This window comes from Stegodyphus dumicola, chromosome 9 (assembly GCF_044657685.1).
Source record: "Stegodyphus dumicola isolate Sdum_Otavi_A_Nest chromosome 9, ASM4465768v1".
NCBI lineage: Eukaryota > Metazoa > Arthropoda > Arachnida > Araneae > Eresidae > Stegodyphus > Stegodyphus dumicola.
Genome location: NC_140776.1, coordinates 81,483,011 through 81,506,649, shown reverse-complemented (window position 1 = coordinate 81,506,649; position 23,639 = coordinate 81,483,011). Strand labels below are relative to the sequence as shown.

The 23,639-nt window shown below is 32.1% G+C and overlaps 1 protein-coding gene across 2 annotated transcripts in view; it reads left to right on the top strand.

Moving 5' to 3' along the window:
• Window positions 1-23,639, top strand: part of LOC118184747 (RRP12-like protein) — a 139,356-nt gene that overhangs the window by 95,180 nt on the left and 20,537 nt on the right. The window contains exons 24-30 of one of the 2 annotated variants that reach the window (XM_085823675.1): window positions 3,239-3,347; window positions 7,743-7,850; window positions 10,640-10,797; window positions 10,916-11,007; window positions 11,083-11,229; window positions 15,042-15,199; window positions 21,162-21,525. In XM_085823675.1, the coding sequence (XP_085679801.1) occupies window positions 3,239-3,347; window positions 7,743-7,850; window positions 10,640-10,797; window positions 10,916-11,007; window positions 11,083-11,229; window positions 15,042-15,199; window positions 21,162-21,187 (798 nt within the window). In that variant the 3' untranslated portion in view covers window positions 21,188-21,525. Of the gene's footprint in view, window positions 1-3,238; window positions 3,348-7,742; window positions 7,851-10,639; window positions 10,798-10,915; window positions 11,008-11,082; window positions 11,230-15,041; window positions 15,200-21,161; window positions 21,526-23,639 lie in introns of those variants that run through there. The other variant, XM_085823674.1, reaches the window with a different exon arrangement.

Below are 23,639 nucleotides of genomic sequence, written 5' to 3'. Positions count from 1 at the left end.
TACTGAAAATAATTAAGGCTATTATTAATTATGCATATTTATTCCAAACAGAAATTTAAAAACTATATTTTAAAATTACTGAAAATAATTAAGGCTAATATTAATTATGCGTATTTAGTCTAAAAATAAAAAAAATTGTATAATCTTTTGGTTTTCAGTAAATGATAAAATATTTAAACTTAAAAAAATACAAGAAATGCAAAATTTTAAAAAAGAAGATAAATATATTAATTATTTAGCTTATTTTTCTGCATAAATCAATATGTTAAGGACAAATTAACGACATTTGCACAACTGTTGCAAAAAGTTGGAATTTTGCGAACATTTAGATGTCAGGATACGATGCTTTCATAACCAAAATATCACCTGCAAAAGATGCAATAATGACGTCTATGCGACAAAAACCTTATCTGCAAAGACGTCTTTGCAACGGTTGCAAAACAGTGGAGTTTTGCGGACATCTGGGCATCTCAAAGACGCCGTATTACATTTTTTCAACATGATTCGCGACCAGTTTGCAACGTCATTACAACGTTGCCGTGCTACTTGGGTCATTTTCCATTAGTTTGGCTATTTATTGTTGCAAATATTGCAGAACTGCGTATTTCGGGGAAAATGTAGATTTGATTATTACAGTGAAAAAATAGTGTGAATATGTAAATATTTATTATGTTATCAAGCTGTGTGAGGATGAAAATAGAGTTTTTGAGTAGCCTGCATAAACATATTATTGTGAAATGAATTTTTAACATCCTAGGTTAAAGTTACTGTTAGTATAGAGAAATTGTTATAAAATTATTCAATCCATTGCATTAGTGATTTGTAATTTGCTTATACAGTAAAAAGTCGTTAATCCGGACTCGTCGGGACTTCGGCGATTCCGGATTATAGATCATCAGTTTAAATCTGGCAAGATGGCATGCAGAAATTATAAAATTAAAAATATGAAACCGTAATTTATGAAATAAAGAACAATTATGATCTAAAGGGTATCAAAATTTACAAAAAAAAAAAAAAAAGCTTAATATTTATTTGTTTACTTTATTAAACATTTCTTTCAATGTAAGTTGTTTAAGTTGCTTTGTTTTATGTGCTAATACTTTCTCTTTAATTCTATATAAACAGACATAATTTCTTGTTCATTTACAAAGTTCCGCTGTTCAAGTCCCGTAATTGCTGTGCCGAGAATACCGACTACCTTGTCAATTGAAATTTTTTCGTTTTCACTAACCTCTGTGTCACTTTCTTCATGTCTTTATCCATTTTTTGCAGCAATTCCACTTTTCCTTTGATGGACATCGAAACATACTTTCGCTTTGTAGATCCTTTGGGAGCTCCAGCGTCGGAAATTCAATTAAACATAATCGAAAGTTCAAGCTTACTTTTATAAAATTGCTCTAACAGTCTGCAAAAAATAATAAGCCTGATCCAATTAAAAAAATTAAGGAACAACGCAATCTGCAACATTAACTGAAATAGATAATTAGATAATTTTAGCTTATACCGTCTGTTATATATTAAACGCGTATGCGTAAACTTATTATGCGCTTGCGCACACGCATATGCGCAGCCGTAAAGGTCTTACGCGCATGCGTAAATGCCTATGCACATGCGTCAACGCGACGCATGCTCAGAAAGTTTGTAGCTTTGAGGTGTGGATTATAGATCATTCCAGTTTAAGGGTGTCCGAATTAACAACTTTTGACTGTATTTGTTTAAATGATTTTTTTTTATTATTTAATAATGTGCGATTCCCATTTTTGTACTGTGCTGAACTATTTTAGTGTTTAGTATTGAATCGTCTTCTATTAGTATCATTTACTAGCATGACTAGTTATTGCAGAAAATATTGAAAAAAATGCTTATTTCAGGGAAAATGTAAATTTGATTATTTCCATGCGCCAGAGAGGCAGTTGCACTAGGAGGGTTCGTAAGGGTTTTTGTCTATGTAACTTTTTGGTATGTATGTCGGGCCACCAGCAGCTGAGCGATAAAGTCTGAACACTGGTAGGTTGATCAGGGATTAGAATTCCAGCAAATTAGCTGGCTGCATAGGCACTTCCGTTGTTTCACTCGTGTGTAACTTTCATACAAGCCAATTACTCTTAGAAAGTCCTCAGCGAAGGCATATCTCCTCTTAGGCAGATAGCCTCTTATGCTTTGCCATAAGTAAAGAAACGAAACAATTTGTTACGTATATTTCTTTTATAACAAAAATGGCACATAAAAAATTTCTTACTATAAAATATATTTTACATTTTATCTCAAACCCTACCTATTTTTATGTTTATTAAAGAAATTAAAATTTGTTAGAGAAACTTAAAGGAAGATGGGTGAATGTGGCAGTTTTAAGTTTTTGCCCTACCTTAGGAAAAATGCCAAACCTGGCACTCGCTGATTAGAAGTATCATATATTATTTACTCTGTGTAATGTCTGTAAAAATTATCAGTTATTTACATAATATTATTTACATGTACCTAATATTTATCTAAAATGGTAAAGTATATCAGTTTTGAGTAGCTCTTTGTTGTTTAACTGATAAAAAAAATGTTGTGTTGTAAATTGAAAGATAAAAATAGTATGAATAATTGCATGTGTTATCTTTAAGTCATTCAGTTTATTATCCACTTTCCTGCTATAATTGGAAATTAGAAATCTATATACCCTTGGCATGGCAACAGCTTTCAAACTAGGAATTTATAAATCTATGTGGGTTATTGATTTTGTGGTAGCATAACATATGGTATCAGGACAAATAATAACTGGAGGTAGAGGAGGTGTTTCGAATGTCAAAATTAATTAGAAATTACTTTTAGCTTTACTTCAGGATTATTTGCAGTATACCTCTCTTCCCAGAAATGCTGTATTTGACATTTGCGATCTAATAAACTGGCAGAAGTACAATATCATATATACATATAAACCTAATTCAGGAATAATTTAGAAAATGATAGATTTTGGGATAGGATCATATGTATTTTTTTACTGAATTGTCTGGAGTACTTGTTTCTGTATCTAACTAACCTGTTTCTGTATCTAGTGCCTGATTACCAATTATTAGAAATTGTCCTTACAGTACATGTTTTGCTTTTTCTTCTAAGGGATATTATTCATTGCATTAATTACATCGTCCTTAGTATTATTTGATCTATCATGGTTAATGTTATCATTGCAAACTGTAACAATAGTGTCTATTAGTTTGCTTATTTAGATTCATTGTGCTAATTTTCATTTTAGGCTGTTTTGTGTACTAAAGAAAATTCTGTCAAAGCAAGGACTGCTGCCTTTCATTTATTAATTGAAATAGGACATGTACTGAAGAAGTGGATGCCTGGTAATCCAAATGGTTAGTTTTTTTTTAACCGAATCTGTTAAATTTATGTTTAGTCCTCTGTGATGTGTTAAACATTATTGTGTATTTATCATAACAACAATGTATTAGTTTTGCATTTAAAGGTAAAGTTTAACATATTAGTTTAAGTGCATAACTTATAACTTGTTGATTAAAATTGTTAAAAAATGATTTAGTAATATTGATCCTTCTTTCCCCAAAAGAGAAATTGTTGTAATTTAAGACAAAATATTTATACAGTACAAAGTCTTTAATCCGGACTCGTCGGGACTTCGGTGATTCCGGATTAAGGGTTTTACTGGATTATAGAGCATCAACTTAAATCAAGTAATGCAGAAATTATAAAATTAAAAATATGAAACTGTAATTTAGAAATAAAGAGCAATTATGATCTACAGCAGTATTTCTCAAACTTATTTCTTCTACCGCCCCCTTTGAAAGTCAATTATTTTTCATCGCCCCCATTTTTTATACACTCCTAAAACTTAATAACCACAATTTCATTACTCTAATTAATTTAGTTATAGTGTGCTATATTAGTCGGTTCTGGTGTTTAAACTTATATTCTAAACTAGAAATTTTACCAGTGAGAGCAATTAAAATGCAACTTTATAATATTAATAATATATTTTAATCAAATTAAAAGAAACAATATAGATAGGTAATCAATTTTAGTTTTTAAACTAATCTAATGGGATGAATGAATTTGATGATTTTTAACAAGTTTGTTGATATCAGGTTCAATTTTACTCAAAGACAATCGTAAGTCGCCGCGTTCGGTAACTTGCAAATGATTTCTCTTTTTAGTAAGCAGCGTTGTCACAGCGCTAAATCCACATTCACACAAATATGACGATGGGAATGATATCAAAAATTGTTGAACAATCGACCACAATCCAAGGTACAGCGGAATTGACTTTTGTAGCCAAAATTGTTGGTAGCCATTTTTAAATTTGCTTTTTATTTCCTCGTTCGTTGTCAGTTCTATAAGTTCTTCTTCCAGCTGGGGTGATATTGCTATGTTGACTTTTGAAAAAGGATCTAACACCCAGTCTGGTATTTCCAATTTCAAAATGTCCTGGAATCTTTCAATGAAATCACTGTGAAGATTTTTCAAATGTTGGCAGTAGACGAGCAAGTCGTCTTTGTTGCAGGATACTGATAAATTGGGAAAATTATGGAACTTACGTCTGCCAATATTCTTCTTGTGTAAGAGCAGCTTGGCTATGAAAGCAGCGATGATATTTTTTGTTTTTATTAAGTTCAAGTCATCGCCTTGAAGTTGGAGATTCATATCATTAAACAATGTATAAAGGTTTGTCAGGTATGCGATATCATTCTTTGATGTGATGAGGTTTTCACGCAATGCTCTGTCTTTGTTTTCCAAGAACTCTATGACAGAGTCAAACAGATTGTAAAACACTTCTGTGTGAAAGATCAATCTGTTGAAATCTTCATCATTAGCAACACAAAGCTGATTAAATAATCTGTCATTTAAAGAGTTGTTTCGGATTTTATTGACTGCTCTGATGACATGTTGCAATGATTGAAACAGTTGTTCACTTAAATTTCTAGCAACTAAATGCTGTCGATGTGTAACGCAATGTACAGCAATCACATCAGGAATTTTGTTTTTTAAGTATGACATGAAGCTTTTTTGAGACCCTGTCATAGCTGGAGCACCATCTGTAGCAGCTGATATAATATTCTTCATCACAAAACTTTTCCAGTGTTTTAAATATGGTTTTTCCTTTTGTGTCTGTCTCTAAATTTCTAGCAAATAAAAGTTATTGACATATTTTTTCATCTTTAATGAACCTCACGTAAGACAACAACAATGCTTCATTGGTTGGTAAAGTGGACTCATCCAACTGAATTGAAAATTGACTAGTCTTCAGATGATTGCACAATGACTCTTCAATGTTTTCAGCCATTTCATCAATTCGTCTTTGCACAGAATTATTGCTCAAAGGAATTTTTCGAATTATATCTGCCGCCGGTTTATGGAGCACAGTAGTTATAACTTCTTTTATCGCCGGCAAAATTAACGTTTCTCCAATGGTGTGTGGTTTACCTGTTTGAGCAATTAACAGAGAGATATTGTATGAAGCTCGAAGTCTGTCATCGTCTTGCTTAGCAGCCATCGAAAAAAGTTTCGATACACTTGGCTGAGCATTATGCTTCTTTTCCAGATCTTGAAAATAGGCTACATTTTTTGTCCTTCTTATCTGGATGCATTTTATTTAAATGATCTTGAAGTCTTGAAGGCTTCATCGCTTTGTTTGAAAATGTTTTTGAACAAAGAAGTTACAAAGACAAAGATGGGTTTGTCGAATTTTCTATGAATCCATATTTAATATATTCTGCACTGTATTGCCGTTTCTTCTTTTTTGCTTGCGACATGGCCTCTTTTTTTTTTTTTTTTTTTTCCTTCAAAAATATGTAAATAAAGTGTTGAATTTAAATACTCGTTTAAAGATAGCATGCGAAACCAATAATGAAAATATAAGATAAATTACGAGCTTTTATATAGGATTTAAATACAGCAAGCACCAACAGGAATAAAACAAACACGCACAGACTCTTTTATCTCTTTCGACGCTCAATCGTACTGAGCAAGTTAGGACAAGTATCGATGAACCAGCCGATTGCTACCACATACAGTCCGTTTTCGTATTGCAAAACAGTCACCTGTCGACGATTCTATTCTGAAAAGGGGAGATACGCTGAGATGAACTTTTTCCTCAGACCGGTTTTTCAGAAGCACGGAAGCACACATGTTAAGTAAACATTTCTCTTTTGTCTCAACCCTATTTTGATGAACTCGAAGCAGACCTGACGCATGCGTAAAAGCGCTGAAGGTTTCTCCAAACGAAAACGGACAGTACGTCTACGGAGCACAACATCATAAGTGCACCGGCTCCTGCAGTTAGTCTTTTCCCCCGGAATGCTTGCCACATTTGGCGATTCATGCATTTACACAGCTGTATGCTTTTCGTCATTTTACAACGTACGCGCATATGGCGTGCGGGCTATCCTACGAAATCTATGTTAAGTATTTTAAGTTTTTATACCATCATACAGGGTAGAAATATAAACTAAGTATTCGTTATTGTGTAGTAGGTAGGTTTTAATTCTAGTGAAATTTAAAATATAAAGTAAATCAAATTACAAATCTACCATCGCCCCCCTAACCCATGTCAACGCCCCCCATTTTTTTCTGGGCCCCTTAACACCCCTCTCTAGGTCTCAAACGCCCACAAGGGGGCGTTATCGCTCACTTTGGGAAAGACTGATCTAAAGGGTATCAAAATTTACAAAAAAAAAAAAAGCTTAATATTTATTTGTTTACTTTATTAAACATTTCTTTCAACGCGCGCATGCGTAAAGCATACATGTCGCATAGTCGAAATTAGAAAATTGCAACCAGATAACTATTTGATGTGTATTCGTGATATTTATAATGATGAGGAATTTAATTTAAATCATATCGGAGTACATCGAGATAAAATACTACATTTAGTAAGGAATTATAAGCTGAATAAAATAAAAACATCTGCCCTGAAGATGAGGATAGTGCTGACAAATCAACTTCCAGTTCATTGCGTGGCGCGACATCCCCCCCCCTGCAGAGCCGCGTGAAATTGATAAACAGATTTCGGAATGTTTAAAGAAACAAAGGATATGAATTTATCCATTTTTTGCAGCAATTCCACTTTTTGTTTGATGGACATCGACACATGCTTTCGCTTTGTAGATCCTTTGGCAGCTCCAGAATTGGAAATACTTTTTGACATAATTAAAAGTTCAAACTTACTTTTTAAAAAATTGCTCTAACAGTCTGCAAAAAATAATAAGCTGGATCCAATTAGAAGATTAAGGAACGACACAATCTGCAACATTAACTGAAATAGATAATTAGATAATTTTAGCCTATCTTATACTCTCTGTTATACATTAAACGCACATGCAGAAACATATTTTACACATGTGTAAAGGTGCTATGGGCATGCGTATGCGTTTACGCGTGCACGAAATACGTAGCTTTGAGGTCCAGATTATAGATCATTCCGGATTATAGATGTCTGGATTAAAGACTTTGTTCTGTATATGCAAAAATTGGGGATCCATTGATAGTACATTCTAGTTCAAGTCGAGGCAGTGTAGAGAATGAGCATAATTTTTCAAGTCATAGTCTTATTTTCATATTATAGTATTTGTTATTTGTATTATATTTTAAAACAAGTTTGTGGATGTGTTGTAACCACTGCTTGAAAAACAAAATTGTAGAGCCAAGAATAAACTGGATTTCAATCAGCTGAAATGTTTTCAAATTATTTTTGAAGCTAAATGAAATTTTATTGTATAATAAGAGGTTTTATTCTTTAGGAGCATTACGAGAATACATGAAACTATTACTTGCTGGCTTAGCGGGAAGTCCACATCTGATGAGTGCTTCAATATTAGCCATTGGAAGAATTGTATATGAATTTAAGGGTATTTTTTTGAATTGTACATATTTTTAGTTAATATAATATAAATGTTTTGTAAATCAATACTCTGCTTATATTATTTGTAGTTTTACCAATAGTATTTTATGGGCTCATTATTTTTCTCTGGGCATTTATAATTCCTATTATATTTATGTACTTACTGCATTTATAAAATTACAGAAAGTTTATAATGTAAGTAAATAATTTTTATTGTTTTTTGGAATTGAAAATTTCATGGCATTTTAAAAATTGGCAAACATTGTTGCCAGGCAAAATTAATATATTTTTATAAAGGTAGGTATTATCTGCAAATATATCAGTTAGAGGTTATGTCTTCAAAAAACTGAAAAATAAATGCAATTCATTGATAAAATTATCCTGGAAATTTTGTGTTTAAGAAAAAACTGGGAGTTATTGCTAGTCTGTAATCAGGAAGTCAATGCTTTTATCACTTATGTGTTAATGTATTCCATTGTCAAAATTTTTAGGCCATTTCTTGCATAAAATATTTAAATATTTGTCTGAAATTCAGAATAAAATTTATGTTTTCCTACAGTTTCATGAAAATGTTTTACAAAATGTCGTTTTTCTGATTTTTCCTTGATTTATATAAACCAGTGTATGTCTGCGTATATAGGAACGCAATTAAGAAAAATTAGACATTTAAACAAACTTTTCTTATGTGCGCTAAACTGCAGTAGACAAAACTTAGTGTATGCATAAAGTTTAGCATGCCAAGTAAGCATAAATTGAAATTATTTAATGTAATAATAATTTCTCTTTTTCACACCAAATTGGTAAAAAGATCAAGGTGAGCAGCATATGTCATACACTGTAGAACACATGATATATACATCATGTTGATGATTATGTCACATTTCCTGTAGTGTATGACATATGCTGCTTATTATAACCATTTCAAGCCCTGTTGTGACACTCTTGAAATTTGACACTGAATTTTAGTTCATTTTAGTATAAAGAAGGTTAAAAAAAATAAAAAAAATATCAAATTGCACTAAAAAATGAAAATAATACGTTTTGTAAAAGAAATGGGGATACATTCGAAGTTTTCAACCCCCCCTCCAAAATAGTGGGTATAAATCACCTCCTGTTATATTTAAAAGTGTAATTTGAAGATTTCTTCCTGCTAGGAGGAGTGTTATTAATTATGCTCTTTTTTAAATATAAAAAAGATTAAAACAGTGATTTTTTATTATTTAAAGTGCTTTGGCCAGATGTAATCATAGCAAAATTATAACCTTATTCTATTAACATTTTCAAGGCCATCTTATCTATTCCAATTTTCTGCCTTTTTGAAATCTAAATACAAGTTTGTGGATGTGAGGTACCCACATTGGGTACCATTTAAAAAATTAATTTCTCCCAGAATGTTTTTTAAAACTTTGATTTCTTTAAGATATTTGTATAACATCCTTTTAAAAAATTGCACTGATAAAAATGAAATGAGAATCAAATGAAATGCTGTAAAAAATGATCACTTGGAACATTGTTTATTGAGAACTGAGAGATGAAAAAAGATGATAGACAGCATAAGCTGTCCTTTGTAGCAGTAGGAACTGGTTTCATGTTTTTATGCCCCCAGAGCTATGACTGGCAGAGTATAATACAAAGCCAGGGTGTGAATTTAGCAGAGATAAAAATTTTTTAAGTTAGAGAACTACCGAGCAACAGAATTAAGGGATGGTAAAATTTTTAGAACTTAGAGAAAGCACCGGGACTCAAAGTTTAGAGGTGGCAAATTTTTTAGAATTTAGGGATGTGAAGATCCACAGAGACGGCACCAAGTTGCAAAATGCGCCTAATCGTGGGAAAGACTGAAGAATGTGTGAGAATTTATTTATTCAGGACCCAGTTAAGTCTTAAGCATGTGCAGGAAATAGGTGTAAGTATAATTAATAACTAAACTAACCTAATTCAGCCTTAACTTCTTCAGCATATTGTAAAAGCAAGAGAGAATTTAGTGGAACAACATGTCTTTAGTCGCCAGTCTCATGATACATCACTAATAGTGTATAGCGGATGCTAGTTAAGCTTTATGATGACAGCCATAAATTTAAAGGTTTTTCGGATAATGCAAACAAAAAGAAAAAAATTTTCCAAGTAATGGAATTTATGAAAAAATGTGGAGTAGGGGTAATGAATGAAGTTGATTTAATTTGCTTTTCATTATGATGACAGGGCCTTAATCATCAATCAACTATCAGATGGTGAAATCTGCAGCATGGTTCTAAATCCAGAAAGTATTGCTAATGATAGTGAAGAAAAGAGAAGTTGTTGATAACAACAAAAAAATTTAGTTGGCAATTTAATGGGAATTCTTGACATGGCAACTCTGGGACTGGAACAATGGAACTTTGCAACTGAAAAAGAAATTATGTCTATCGATGGAATTAAAAAGAAAACATTAGGACAAAAAAAAAAACTTAAACAGCTTACATTGAAAGAAGTGTTTAAGTAAAGCATACAATATTTTTTGGCAAATTTTGACTTAATAAAGGTTGTAAATGATTATTTTATAAACCACTATTTCATATATGTCATCTTATTAGATTTAAACTAATGATCTAATATTTGGAAAAATCCCAAATCTGGAATTGCCGAAGTCCAAGAAATGGACTTCGGCAATTGTTATTTAGAAATCTAATATGCTTCATTAAAGTATACCAGTTGTTTTCCCTGTAGATTGCTATTCATATTTGTTTTGTCGCAGGATTATTTTATTACATTATGAATGAATAAATTTTATGATGAAATATTTTATTTTCTGAATAGATGATCTAGACTCGGATATTATTCATCTGCTTATTGAAAACACATGCCATCTCATCACGTCTCGAGCTCGGGAAGTTGTAACATCAGCTTTATCATTCTTAAAAATTTTATTTGCATGTGTGGATATCGCAGAACTTGCACAACATGTTGAATTCCTGGTAATATTTCAAAATAATAACTTAATAAAGTGCATATTGTCTTTTAATTTAAAATTTCATAAATTATTATATTACCTCTAATTTAATTACATATGATTAAAACTGTAATATATTTTAGGTAAAAAGCATTACAAGCATTTCGGAAGATAATCAGAGACATTTTAGGTTTAAAGCTAAAGAAGTCTTCACCAGACTTATTAGAAAGTTTGGGTAAATATTGGAAAAAAATATTCTCCTGTTAAATGCCTTTATATCTGTATTCTTAATGATAGTTTTTCTTTATAGATATGAGATGATATCAAAGATGGTACCTGATACTTACCAGAAGCTTTTGACGAATATTCGTAAAATGGAGGCAAGAAAGCAGCGTAAAAAAGGTTTTTCAGATCACGATGATTCTGAAATAACGACTTCAACTAAAAAGCCAGATGAGTAAGAAACTTAAATCATATGATTGAATACTGCACTGGAGTTTTCCCTCCTTTCAAATTTTTTGACATTTTAATTACAATAGAACTTTTAAGTCATAAAACTGATTTATTTTATTTTATATACCACTTATTTAATGGAATTTTAATCATGAAGGAGAATAGTAATCTATGACTGAGTTTTTCTTTATATATACATGCAAGAAAATAAAGTAAATGAATTTTTAAAAAAAAATCTTATTCATTCTCATAAGAGAAACAATTATCACAATCAATAAACACAGAATTGAAACAGAAAAGAAGTATTTAAATACTAAACCTTGATTATTTGAAACAGAATACTATATTTATTAATTTTGAAATTTCTGGTGAGAAAAACTCTATAGGGGGAAAAAGTAAAGCATCTAGATTATCAGAACTTCCATTTTGTATTTATTTTGAAAGTATAGAAGGTTAGCTCTTAGGAGATATTATTGAAATAAATAGACTTGTATCCTATAATATACTAAATTCTTCATAAAACAATATTTTTGTTCCCTTACATTTATTTTCTTTATTCATGATAAGACATTCAAAATCCCTCTTTGTTGCCCCAAAAATTTTATTTAATCAAATAATAAATTCAATTCTATTCTGTTATGCTTATGGTGGAAATCCTCATTGCAGTGAGTGGCAGCATTCATCTTCGCTGAATGTGTGCTCACCTAAGCGCGAGGATAAAAAATTGAACTTTTTCACTAAGACCTACTACTTCTCACCTTATTTTGTCTGTTCCTTAAAACCCCGTTTGGTTTGCGAAATGCAGGCCAAACATTTCTTTCAAAAACGTGTTCATCAAGTACTTTCTGGCTTTGACATTTGTGTTTTTTACTTTGATGATTTGCTTGTGGCTTCAACAAATGAAGATGAGCGCGAGAGCCACCTCCATTTAATTTTTGATAAACTGTGAAAATACTGGTTAAAATTTAATCCTTCTAAATGTATTAAAAGTCATTGTTATCATTTCTTTGCTGTTTAATTGCCCCTTCTGGTGTTCAGCCTCTTTCTGAAAAAACTGCAATAATTTCTAACTTCCCTAATAATGCATGAATAAAAGATGTCTTCAGAAGCTGACAATTAAAACCAATTTAATTTAACAATTAGAAAAAAGAATATCATATATTGTAAGAGGCTTAATATTCCAACATTAATGCACATGAGATGATGCCAGAGGTCGGCAAGTTCAAGTCTTTATTATTGCACTATGACAAGCGCATAGGCATATTGCGCAGCAAAGATAAATGCCGCTCCTCACTATAATGAGGATTTCTGCCATAAAGGTTGCTTTAAATTACTATATCTATTAATAACTTAATTTTTAAAATACATAAGTCCTAAAAATTACAACCTGCAACATTGTTCTGATTCTTTGCAATCTAAACAAAAAATGTCAGCATCTATATGCCAGTCCAGTTTTTTCTATAAAGGTGCAAACAATTTTATGCCAAATCAGCAGATGCCTTCTTAATGGTTCAATTTCTAACTTTGAACAAGCAACCTTTATAAAGGTTGCAAAGCTTTATAAAAGACCTTGCATAAAGGGCTTGCAGGTCTGAATCTGTATTATGGTGCTCCGGTAGAACGGTATCTGCGTTTTTGTGAAGGTTGCTTTTTTTCAAGTTAGAAACTGATCTTCATAAGAATGCAGGCATCATCTACATGCTAAGGAATGTGTATGAAGATTTCTGTCTTTTCTAACAGCGGCTGACCTCTATAAGGAGAAAGAGTAGGTGTTCTTATTTCGGAGAACTGTTATGAAGTAATTTCAGCAACGTGGATCACAACTGCAACTTTTTTTTTAATCTTGTCTTTGAAAAAGTGCGGTGCAACATTCATAATTTTATACCCGGAATCACTTAAATTGTAACATAGCATAATGTTTCTTTCTTTTTACAAATGCACTAGGTTTTTTAAATAAAAATTTAGACATGACTTACTTTTTAAAAAGTCTGAACCTAAATCTAAATTTTAACATTTCTGTGTTCTTGGAACTTGGTGGTACTACAATTCACATTAACTGATTAAGCTTCAACCAATATTGAGTATTGCCATAATGCATTTGCAGTTAATTAACTTTTTAATTTGCAAGCATCTTGCTGATAAGGTGAAAAAAATTGCTGAAGCATGTGCCATCATCTAGCTGCCCAAAGAAGGAGTATTCTTTCCAATTTAATTTTTTGCTGCAGTTGAACTGGTGACTTAGTAATCAGTGCTTATTCTTCTCCTGAAAAATTCATGAGTATTTTAACTGCTTTCAAAAATAAATTTAGAATATTTACCAGTGACTTGGCTTTCCTAAGTCCTTTTAGCAGAGAGATAATTTCCATCATGGTAATAGTGAAATTCACATTTCATTGCATATTTTCATCTTTCATTTCTTGTGATACTTCTGGTGTACAGTTAGTGAACATATTACCATATTTCCTTCCGATTTGTCTTCCGATTTAGGATTTTTTGGTCAGCATGGGAAACTTTTCATTTTCCATTCACTTTCCTTTTTGTCTACTTCTTCAAGTGATTGTTTTGGAAGGTTTTTCACGTGTTCTAGCCATCCCTATAACTGCTCACATGGTGTCCTCAGCAGTAAAGACAGGTAGGATTTTGTTTTGTATTCAGAGGACATTCGGCACTACTACGATTTAAACTACATTTCACCATCATGTAGCACTGAAGCACAAATGCTGTGTGTGTCCAAACCTCTGGCATTTATAGTATTGGATTAGCTAATTTTCTTGCACAGCTCATTTCTCATTCATAGCTGCAACGCATGATGCACCAGTGCAGTTCTTACTTTGGGTTACCAAAGATGGCGGTGTTTTATCACCATTAGACTCCATCAAAAAGTCATTAGAAAGGCCTAAAAATCGCAAACTTCAGTTAACAGTTAAACCAGGAAATTACATCTTGCAAGAATCTAAACATTTAAACATTGACACTCGTGAACTAGTGCCATACACTGGCAATGAACAGGCAAAATAATTTTCAATTAACATTGCTGCTTTCAAAGTCAGCATTAACATTGCCTACTTTCAAACTAAGTCTCAGCAAAAAAAGTTCAAGTTTTATCCTCACGCTATGACAAGCACTTATGCATATTGCAAATATGATGTTGATGAAGCAGAGATGAATGTTTCAATGAGGATTTTTGCCTTATATTATTGACTGAGATGTAGGTTAACATTTGAAATCATTCCTCTCTATTGTATGGAGGAAAACTTTTTTACTCTTTGGAGTGTGAATTTTTTGTTGTGTGTTGTTAAATCTAGCTGCCCAAAGAAGTAATCTGGCATAACTAATTAATCTGGCATAACAATAAATCTGGCAACTAATTAACATGTGGGCAACTTTTAGATTTGTTATCCTTATTCACACATGGTAGATTTCAGATTTACAAGAAATTGTATTGACTTTTAAAATATTGAGCTATATATACAAAATGTCAGCTGTTGAAGTAGCTTTAAAGGAATTGATAAGCTGTATTCTGATACCTGATAACAATGATTTTAATTAAACATTGTTTATAAATAAATTTCATTTTCTGAAAAAAGAAAAAAGCATTGTTAAAGTGAATAAATATTTATATATTGGTAGCTGTGTCCTTAATTTCTTTTCATGATATGTGATATCCCAACTGTTAGTGTTTCCCTCATCCTGAAGACACTGATTTGGTTTCTTTCAGATTGTTAAAATATTTCTGTTGTTAGTGTTCTAGCTTTTAACTTCTGTGCTTTAGCCTTATAATTATGTTTCCTTTCCCCCCCCCCCAATTTATTAAAGGTTTGATGGAGTATTGGCTGATTCAGATGAAGAAATGTCTGAAAATGATGAAGTAAAACAAATAAAAGTATTAAAAAGTAATGATCCATACATTGAAGAGCATGGGGAAAATGATATTGTAGATTTTATGGATCCTGCTGTGAATAAAAGGCTGTTAAGTAAGTGTTTGTATTTCTTGTTTGACGTATTAAAATTGAGGCTGGAATATAAATCAATTGTCTTTATTAAGGGAAAAATCATTTATATTAAATTTCTGATACAGTGAGTACACAAATGTTGAATACAGTCCATTTTAAGAGACAATATTAATTTTAAGTGGAATTTTTCTGCAAGGAATCTGTTATATTCTCCCAAAACTTACCTACCATCGAATATTTTAAACATCTACTTCAAATGATCATTCTTGTAAATAATTATAAACCAGTATATGTATTTTTTAATAATTAAATGCTTTATATATAATAGCATGTGCATAATATTGTATAAATAACAAAAAATAATAACAGTAGGAATACTTTTGTTCAGTGAAAGATGAACTATCTTTTTATCTTGAATCTATGCAGAAATAATTTAGAATTTCTTTTTTAAGCTATCAAACTGAAAAAATCCTCTATATCCTAGCCGAATTCGAACTCCCAAGCTCTTAACTGCTAGCCAGACATGCGATAAGGATGGAGAAAATACTTTATTTCTGTTGGTTGACAGTTTTGCAGTATCTTTTCATTAACTTTATTTATTTATTTATTTGTTTATTTTTTTGAGAAGAAAACTGTCCAATATCTTTCTTTTTGCTTACTTTCTGAATATTTCTGTGAAATGTTATAGTACATTGTCATTAATCAGGATGATACTTTGTTCACAAATGGAATTTAGAGTAATACTTTTCTATAAGCTCAGTGCCATATATCAGTATCCAGCAATTCTTTAATGTCTGCTAGTAGATTTCTACTCTTACTGTCCACCTTCTCTTCCAGTGAAGAAAATGTCTTAGTTACTAGTTGTTGTTTTCTACAACCCATAGGATATAAGACTAAGAAAAAGAATACAACAGTCATTTTTTGTTTGGATTTTCATTCATGTTTCAAATGAGATTTTTCTTTTTGCTCAGGGTGTTTAGGTTTCAAGAGCATTAAACCGTTTTAGGTTTGAGAGTCTAATGTATTACAATATTTCACCTAAAATAGCATAAAGCCCAAAAATTCTTTTACCTAGATGTGATGGTATCTTAGAACCAGGATAAATGGAAAATCTTGAAATTCATACATGAATAGTCTAAATTTATTGTACTAGTAAACACTGAAAATGCAACAAGGAGTGATCCGATGCAAGTTTCAGGCTAGGCGCACATCACCGAATTATATGAATGACGTGAAATGCTCAGCTCTCCAGCACACATTAAAGAAGATATAAGAGAAGGAACCTGCAGAATGTTCAATTTTCATGCCATTATTTCTCCTAGGAAATCATCGTAGAAAACTTGTTCTTGTCTCTGAGAAAGTGTGTAATAGCAGAGAATGCCAGGCCAGCATCAACAGAGGCAGTTCCAGCAGACAGACAATTTTATGAGGGGCTTGGTGATCGGATTGAGGTTAGCGTGTCTTAAATCTACCATGCAATATTTCATTATATTCCATTATCCATACATTTGTGGCTACTTATTGTATCTGAAACCATATAAAATTTACCCAGCTGTAGGGAGAAATCGTTAAGGAGTACAAGCAGGCAGATCACCAAAAATCCCTTATGCCTCCTTATATCCTTTCCACAACCACAGCTCCGCAGTATACACTTAACATACTCGACTTTGAATTACTCGGCATGAATATTTGCATAATTGTAAAAATTGGCATAATTTGCCAATTGTCTTAATTTTGCACGCGAAAGTGCATATCAAAATTTGGGGGGTTATTGGAATGATCAGTTTCTTCATTGGATTGACAGCAGTTTCAGCTCTGGCTTGTCAAATTATTTGAAACAGGAATCTTTCACATTTATCATCAAATCTTCATGTAAATACACTATCTGATATTGAAAATGCAACACCAAGAAGGAGTGGCCTGAAACTTATGCAAATTTCAGGATAGATGCATGTCACTGAGTTATTTGAATTAATTCGTATTCAGGACACTGTGACGGCCCAACGAAGCATGGATGATTTGCTACAGCCGGTGGCACGCCCCTACCTTTAGGGAGTGCCCAGTGCCCTTTATCAGCAGGATACCACCTGATCACACTCTGCTTGCATCAGTCAACATGTTCTGTAAGGTATACAGATGCTTCCCTAGCCACCATTCTCTCCTGATCTCTCACCGATCAAACACATTTGGAATATGATTGGATGCCATTTGAAGACCCTGTCATTGCCGCATTCAGAAGCCAAACTGTCGCAAACAGTTGACAGAGAATGGAGAGCCATTCCTCAGGACACTATCCGTAGTCTCATTGACTCTATACCTAGAAGTGTTGCTTTATGTATCGCCGTCCAAGGGGTCGTACAACCTACTGAACTGACGCTGTTCTCACTCTGTATTATGCACATAATTTTTAAATAATGATCATTTATTGTTCGGTGCTGTCTCTTTTCCAAGTTTCATCACTTTCTCCCCACGCCTTCTCGATGTTGCATTTTCAGTGTCAGTAGTGTAGTATCAGTGATGAAATAATTCTTGAGACAGTTAATTAATTATCTTTTTTTCCTATAAAAGAAAAGATGGCAAAATAAATATTTTTTGCTATTCACCGTCTTGAATTTATTTAAGATTTATCTGAAAGTGATACAATTTGTCTTTTCTATGTTTAACATTTGGGTCTTTTATTATTTATTCACTTTGTTATTAAGAGCAGATAGTAATCAACACTTATGTGCTTCTTTAGGATGGTGTGGTGCATTCTTCAATTTTTCAATGTTTTGCATCATGTATCATTTCTGGTGCTTTTGTTTGCTTCTGTGATGTTTTTTCTATCATAGTTTTGTAAATTCAGTTAAAGTATAATGCATTTTGAGAAAATGGTATCTATGTTCATTGAATGTTATTTTTAAATATTATTCAGCACTGATGAAAGCTTTTGAAGCTAAATTATTGTTTATTCCAATTTTTTTAAAAGGTACTTAACAGCATTTTAAATTTGTTAGTAATATAAATTTCCAGCAGCAGCAACCAAACAGAAAATCACTATGAATGTAAATTTTTAATGCACCTAGTAATAAAAAAGTTTAGGAGCTATAAGGCAACCAGTTTTCAATTTAAATTTGATTTCAATATGTATTGTAAAATATGCTGAAGATAGACTTTCTGTTATCTATCTCTCTTATCTGTTGCAATGATGATTCCAAGACTAAAGGATGAGTGAAGTTCTGCTGTAATATATATATATATATATATACACAAATTGATGATTAAAAAACTTAGTTGTATTTATTTGACTGTAAATCTGATATAATTTTAATAAAAATTTGAATATTTCCATCATTAAATTAGTATGCTTAAAAACATAATTTGTCAAATTATCTAGTGATTTTAAAATGTTTTTTGAAAATTTTAACGAACTAGAGTAGTTGGTCTTTGAAGTTTGGTTTATGATAATAAATCCATTACCTACCAAAAAGTAAGGCTCATTTTTGTTTAGGTGGCTTTAATCATACAACACAATGCATCTCTTAACTTTTTCTGAGTTTGTTGTACTTTTATCACTCATTTTGAAGACATATAATTTGTGCGTGAAGAGCTGCAAACTTTTTCTCCAAGTTTGCAGATAAAAACCTGTCATTCAAACCAGTTCGGGAAAGATAGTTTCTCAGCAAATTTGTTATTGCATTAGTAGATCTGTATAAAACCATTACATGTACTTACAGCCCACCTCCCTGCTGTGCATACTTATTCAACTCCATGTTGATCTTATTTGCCATATGTTCATTTTGCAGCTGAGAAAAAGTTTACTCTAATGAAACATATGTCTAGTGCTAGTTATTTAAAAAATAAAAAAGCCGATAAAAGATTAATTGGCAGTATGTTTTTAGAAAGAAGCAAAAGAAAAACTAAAGAGCAAACTAACAATCTGTAATGGCCAGCAAAACATCTGACGAACTAGGAAGGTGTATATTTATAGTATTATTGAAAATTATTAATTCAGACACAAAGCAGTCATACTTTTGGACAAGTACAATGTTTTTAAACTATGTTAATTTTTCGACCACCTTTCAAGCTATAGTGTAGATGTTGAAATAATATGAAATAGTAAAGTAAAAGTAAAATCCCAAAGTAAAAGGTTTAGTATCAGACTTGGCATATTACAAATCTGCCTACTTCAACCAACTTGTAAGTAATTTTTGGAAATCATATTTTGTGCTACCATTGCTTACTGATTAGTGCAACTAACTTAGTAGAAGTCGGCAAATTTTTCAAAAAGTGTCAAACTATATCAACCATGCATATGACAGTTCTTCAGCTTTAAAAAGCAACTTCACCATTTTTGTGACTATTTTATTTTTATTGTTATTTATTTATTTAATGTCATATTTCAAGATACAATAGTTTTTATAAACAAATTGTGATATTTTTAGTTGCTGAATAGAATTTTCAAGCATGAGCTTGTTAAATTTACCTACAATGAAAGAAATTGTGCTACAATTTTTGCAAGAATGCAGTAGTTTGATGCAAAATTGTTTAAGTAAATAAATGCTCCGAATTTTTAAATGCGATCAGCACAAAATTTCTAACAGAGCCAAAAGAAACAAAACCTGCTTGTAAGGTTATTGACCAATTTTTTGAATGAATAGTTAATTAAAATGTAAAATATGTATGTTTGTAATAAATAAGTTTTTGCTATTTAAAATCTTCATTCATTTCCTTCCACAAGAAATCAAACTGTAGCAAGGTAGTGTTAATATATAAAAACTCAGTGCTAGTCTCATAAACTCAACGTTGTTGGTAATGTAGGTATGAAAAAATTAAATACAATTGCAGCAGAACAAAACAGCCTTTTTATGCAGTCAAAAGAAATGCATACTTAAGGATATATAAAAGAGATTTCAGCTTGCAGCAAAGCTTTGTTTTAGCCTGACAGAATTCTTAATTTTTAGCTATCATTTTTTGAGTGAACATATGGAGCATATTATTGCTTTTCTTTATTAAAGTGAGGATTACAATTTGAGAATTGTTTTCGTAAAGGAATTTTTTTAATGATATTTTTTCTTGCAAAATATAGGTTCAAATGGTTTGTTTCTGAAATTTGTCCAAAAATAATGAAATATTTTCAGAATTTAGTAGAATCAAACAATGCTCACATATTATGGAATCAGTCAGATAATTTCAGTGTCTTCTCTTGAAAGCTTAGTGGGCTTAAGAGATAACAGGATATGTTTTGATAAATGAGAAAAGTGAAATTATTCAAAAGCACAAAAGAATTTTGATAGCAGCAGCTGAGAAAGTTTAAATAAATTTATTCTGTGTATGATATCCACCAAAATAAATGAATCCTATAAGCATATTTACAAATTTGTCCATCTGTGACTGTGAGGATTCCTACATTAACTTATAAATTGTCAAACAAAACTTATCAATTGAAAGCTTCTGTAAAGTACCATTTATTTTGGAGAAGTTTCAAAAAATGAATTCATTAATGGATACAATCACTTTTATAAACATCTTACAGGGATTAATCAAGATGCTTATGTTGATGTCATAAATTCTTAAAACAACATTTTATCACACCTGCTAAAGGCAGCTTCTAAGTCTTCATAGTCCCATTAGTAAGGACACTGAGAAATTTGCTCAGCTCCACAATTTTTGGCACCCTTGTAAATCAGTATTGTTGGCATTCCATATAAATTAGGCACATTCGAAACAAAATATACATAAATTTAGTTGTCATGTGTAAGAAACATTTAGCTGGCTCTTTTCAAAAGTTGACAGCATGGGTATCTCCTACGTCGACTATGCTGAGATAGATATTTTAGTATTTATAATATATTTATGAATGGAAGAAAATATGGAGACTACAAATGATGGTCACTGTGTTTCCTTCTTTTTTCTCTCCCCCCTACATTATTGCAGTAGTTTATTTGATTATAGCGGATTCAAAAATCGCTGATTTTTATTTATTCATTTATTTTTATTTCAGATGAATGCAAAATGATGTACCTCTGATCATTATTTAGGGATCCTTGCTGGGACCTACTTATTTTAATATTTACGTTAACGACATCACCACCACGCACGACACAACACTTGCTATGTATGCTGACGACACAGCGATCCTGGCACAAAGTGCATTTATCGGTCCAGTCATCCAACAATTACAAAACTACATACACGCACTAGAGGTTTGGCTTACTAAATGGAAAATTGCCATCAATGTTGACAAAACAAAGGCTGTATTATTTATGAAGAAGACTAAAAGGCAATCTGAAATTCTACAATACTAGCATTCCATGGGCCAAGCAAGTCCTTTATCTTGGGGTGATCCTCAATAATACTCTTACATGGTCCCCACACATCACTTCTATTATCAGTAAGTTCCAAGTTCATAAGTCCCAACTCTACCCCTTAATTGCTCGAAACAGTGTATTATCTATAGATAATAAGTTACTTATTTACTAGTCCATTCTCAGACCATTGTTATGCTACTCAAGCCCAGTCTGGGCACATACTCGCAAAACCAACAGGAAAAAACTGCAAACTTGTCAAAATTCTGTACTCAGACAGATAACTAATGCCACCTGGTATATTAGAAAAAACAGGATCCATGAAGAACTGGGCATGGAGCAATTGAAATCCCATTATTATAAACTAGCACAGGGGTGATTGTGCTCCGGGGAAACTCTGGAATTCCGGGGATTTTGAACTTTGATACCCGGAAATTCCGCGGATCGTCATTCAAAAGGAAGTAGGAATAATAATGAATTATTTATTTTGATCTGGGTAATTTTGTTTGCTTTGAAAGCAGAAAACGCAAGGTCAGTGTGTGTGGTGAAAACTTTTCCTTTCTTTCTCCAAAGGCAGTGATAATGCGTGAAAAGGGGGGAAAAAACTTCTTTTTTGTTCTTTCCTTATTGCGAGTTATGACTCATTCCCCCGGTTCTCGGACATTCTCTTCTGGATTATTTTCGGCAAGTAGGCGCTGCAGAAAAAAAAGGGAGAGACTTCCTTTGACCAGATGTGCGATCACGTGACTCTGGGTTCAAAGGTCTTATCTCTCCTGGCGTGGCGCCAATAATTAGAGAAGGGGGATTTTTCGCCGTATTAGCTATTTGGCATTGATCGCTTCTCAACTTTTTTTTCTCCGCTGTCTAAAATTTTCGTTTCATTTATTGATGCACGTGTAAATTTTTCCTTTCGTTTATTGAAATATTTTTTTATTTATGTACGCAAGAGAATTTCACTATGAAATTTCTCGATATGAATAGTGATATTATACAATTAGAAGAAGGTGGCCGGAATGCATTTAGGTGGAATTGGATTGAACAGAGAGATGGTAATAGGGATACCATCGGCACATGGTGCAAGAAAATAAATGTTGCTGGACAAGCATATTGTGTTTTTTGTAACTCACTGCTGAAGTATGGTGGGGAAGGATTCAAGGCTTTCACAAATCATTCTAAAACTGTGACGCACATAAAATATTCAAAGTGCATTAAACATTCAATGACTTTAAGTAATTATGCTAATTAAAAAAGCACTGATGACTTACTGGAGACTGATGCTCGGCCATTGGATATAGTGACAAGAAAAGCATGCCAAGAGGTATTAATAACTTCGTTTATCGCCGAGAATTCTCTTTCTTTCAATGTAGCTCCCAATTTAATTGAACTCTGCAAACAGTTGAGCCGCGATCAGATAGCTCTAAACTCGTTGGAAATGTCCAGGACTACTGCATGTTATAAGATGAAATATGGGCTCGCAAAAACTATTAAGGAAAATATCACTAAAACTTTAAAGGAGACTCCATTTTCTCTAAATTTGGATGAAAGTACTAGCAATGCTCAAGAAAGTATACTGGCAATATTGGTGCAGTTTTATGACAACAATCAAAATGAAGTTGTAGTTCATCATTTTGCATCTCTAAAGATGAAATCTTGGAATTCAGAAGCTGTTTTTAAAGCAGTTGTTAATACTATTGAAGATAATAATATTCCATGGGCAAACTTAATTAGTGTATTAATGGACTCATGTAACACCATGCGTGGAAAAAAAAGGGTGTTGAAACCAGACTACGATCAAACAAAGCACCCCACTTATTAGATATTGATGGTGACACATGTCACACAGTTAATAACTGTGCAAAAAAATTTGCTTCATGTTTTGATAGATACTTAGAAGATTTGTTTGATGACATTTATTTTGATATGAAAAGCTACAGTAAAAGAAAAAATTTTTTCAAAATCTGTGAATTCCTTGCCATTAAAAAACTTAAGCCCTTGAAGAGACCGGACCATAGGTGGGTGTACATTTTATGTGTTTTAGAAAGAATCAAAGATCTGTGGGATGCTCTTATTGCATTTTATTTTCACTACTTGGATAAAGCTGATAAAGGGGATTATTTTTCTTATGTTGAAACTGTATACAATAAAAGAAATATTTCTGCAGCTCAGAAAAAAAT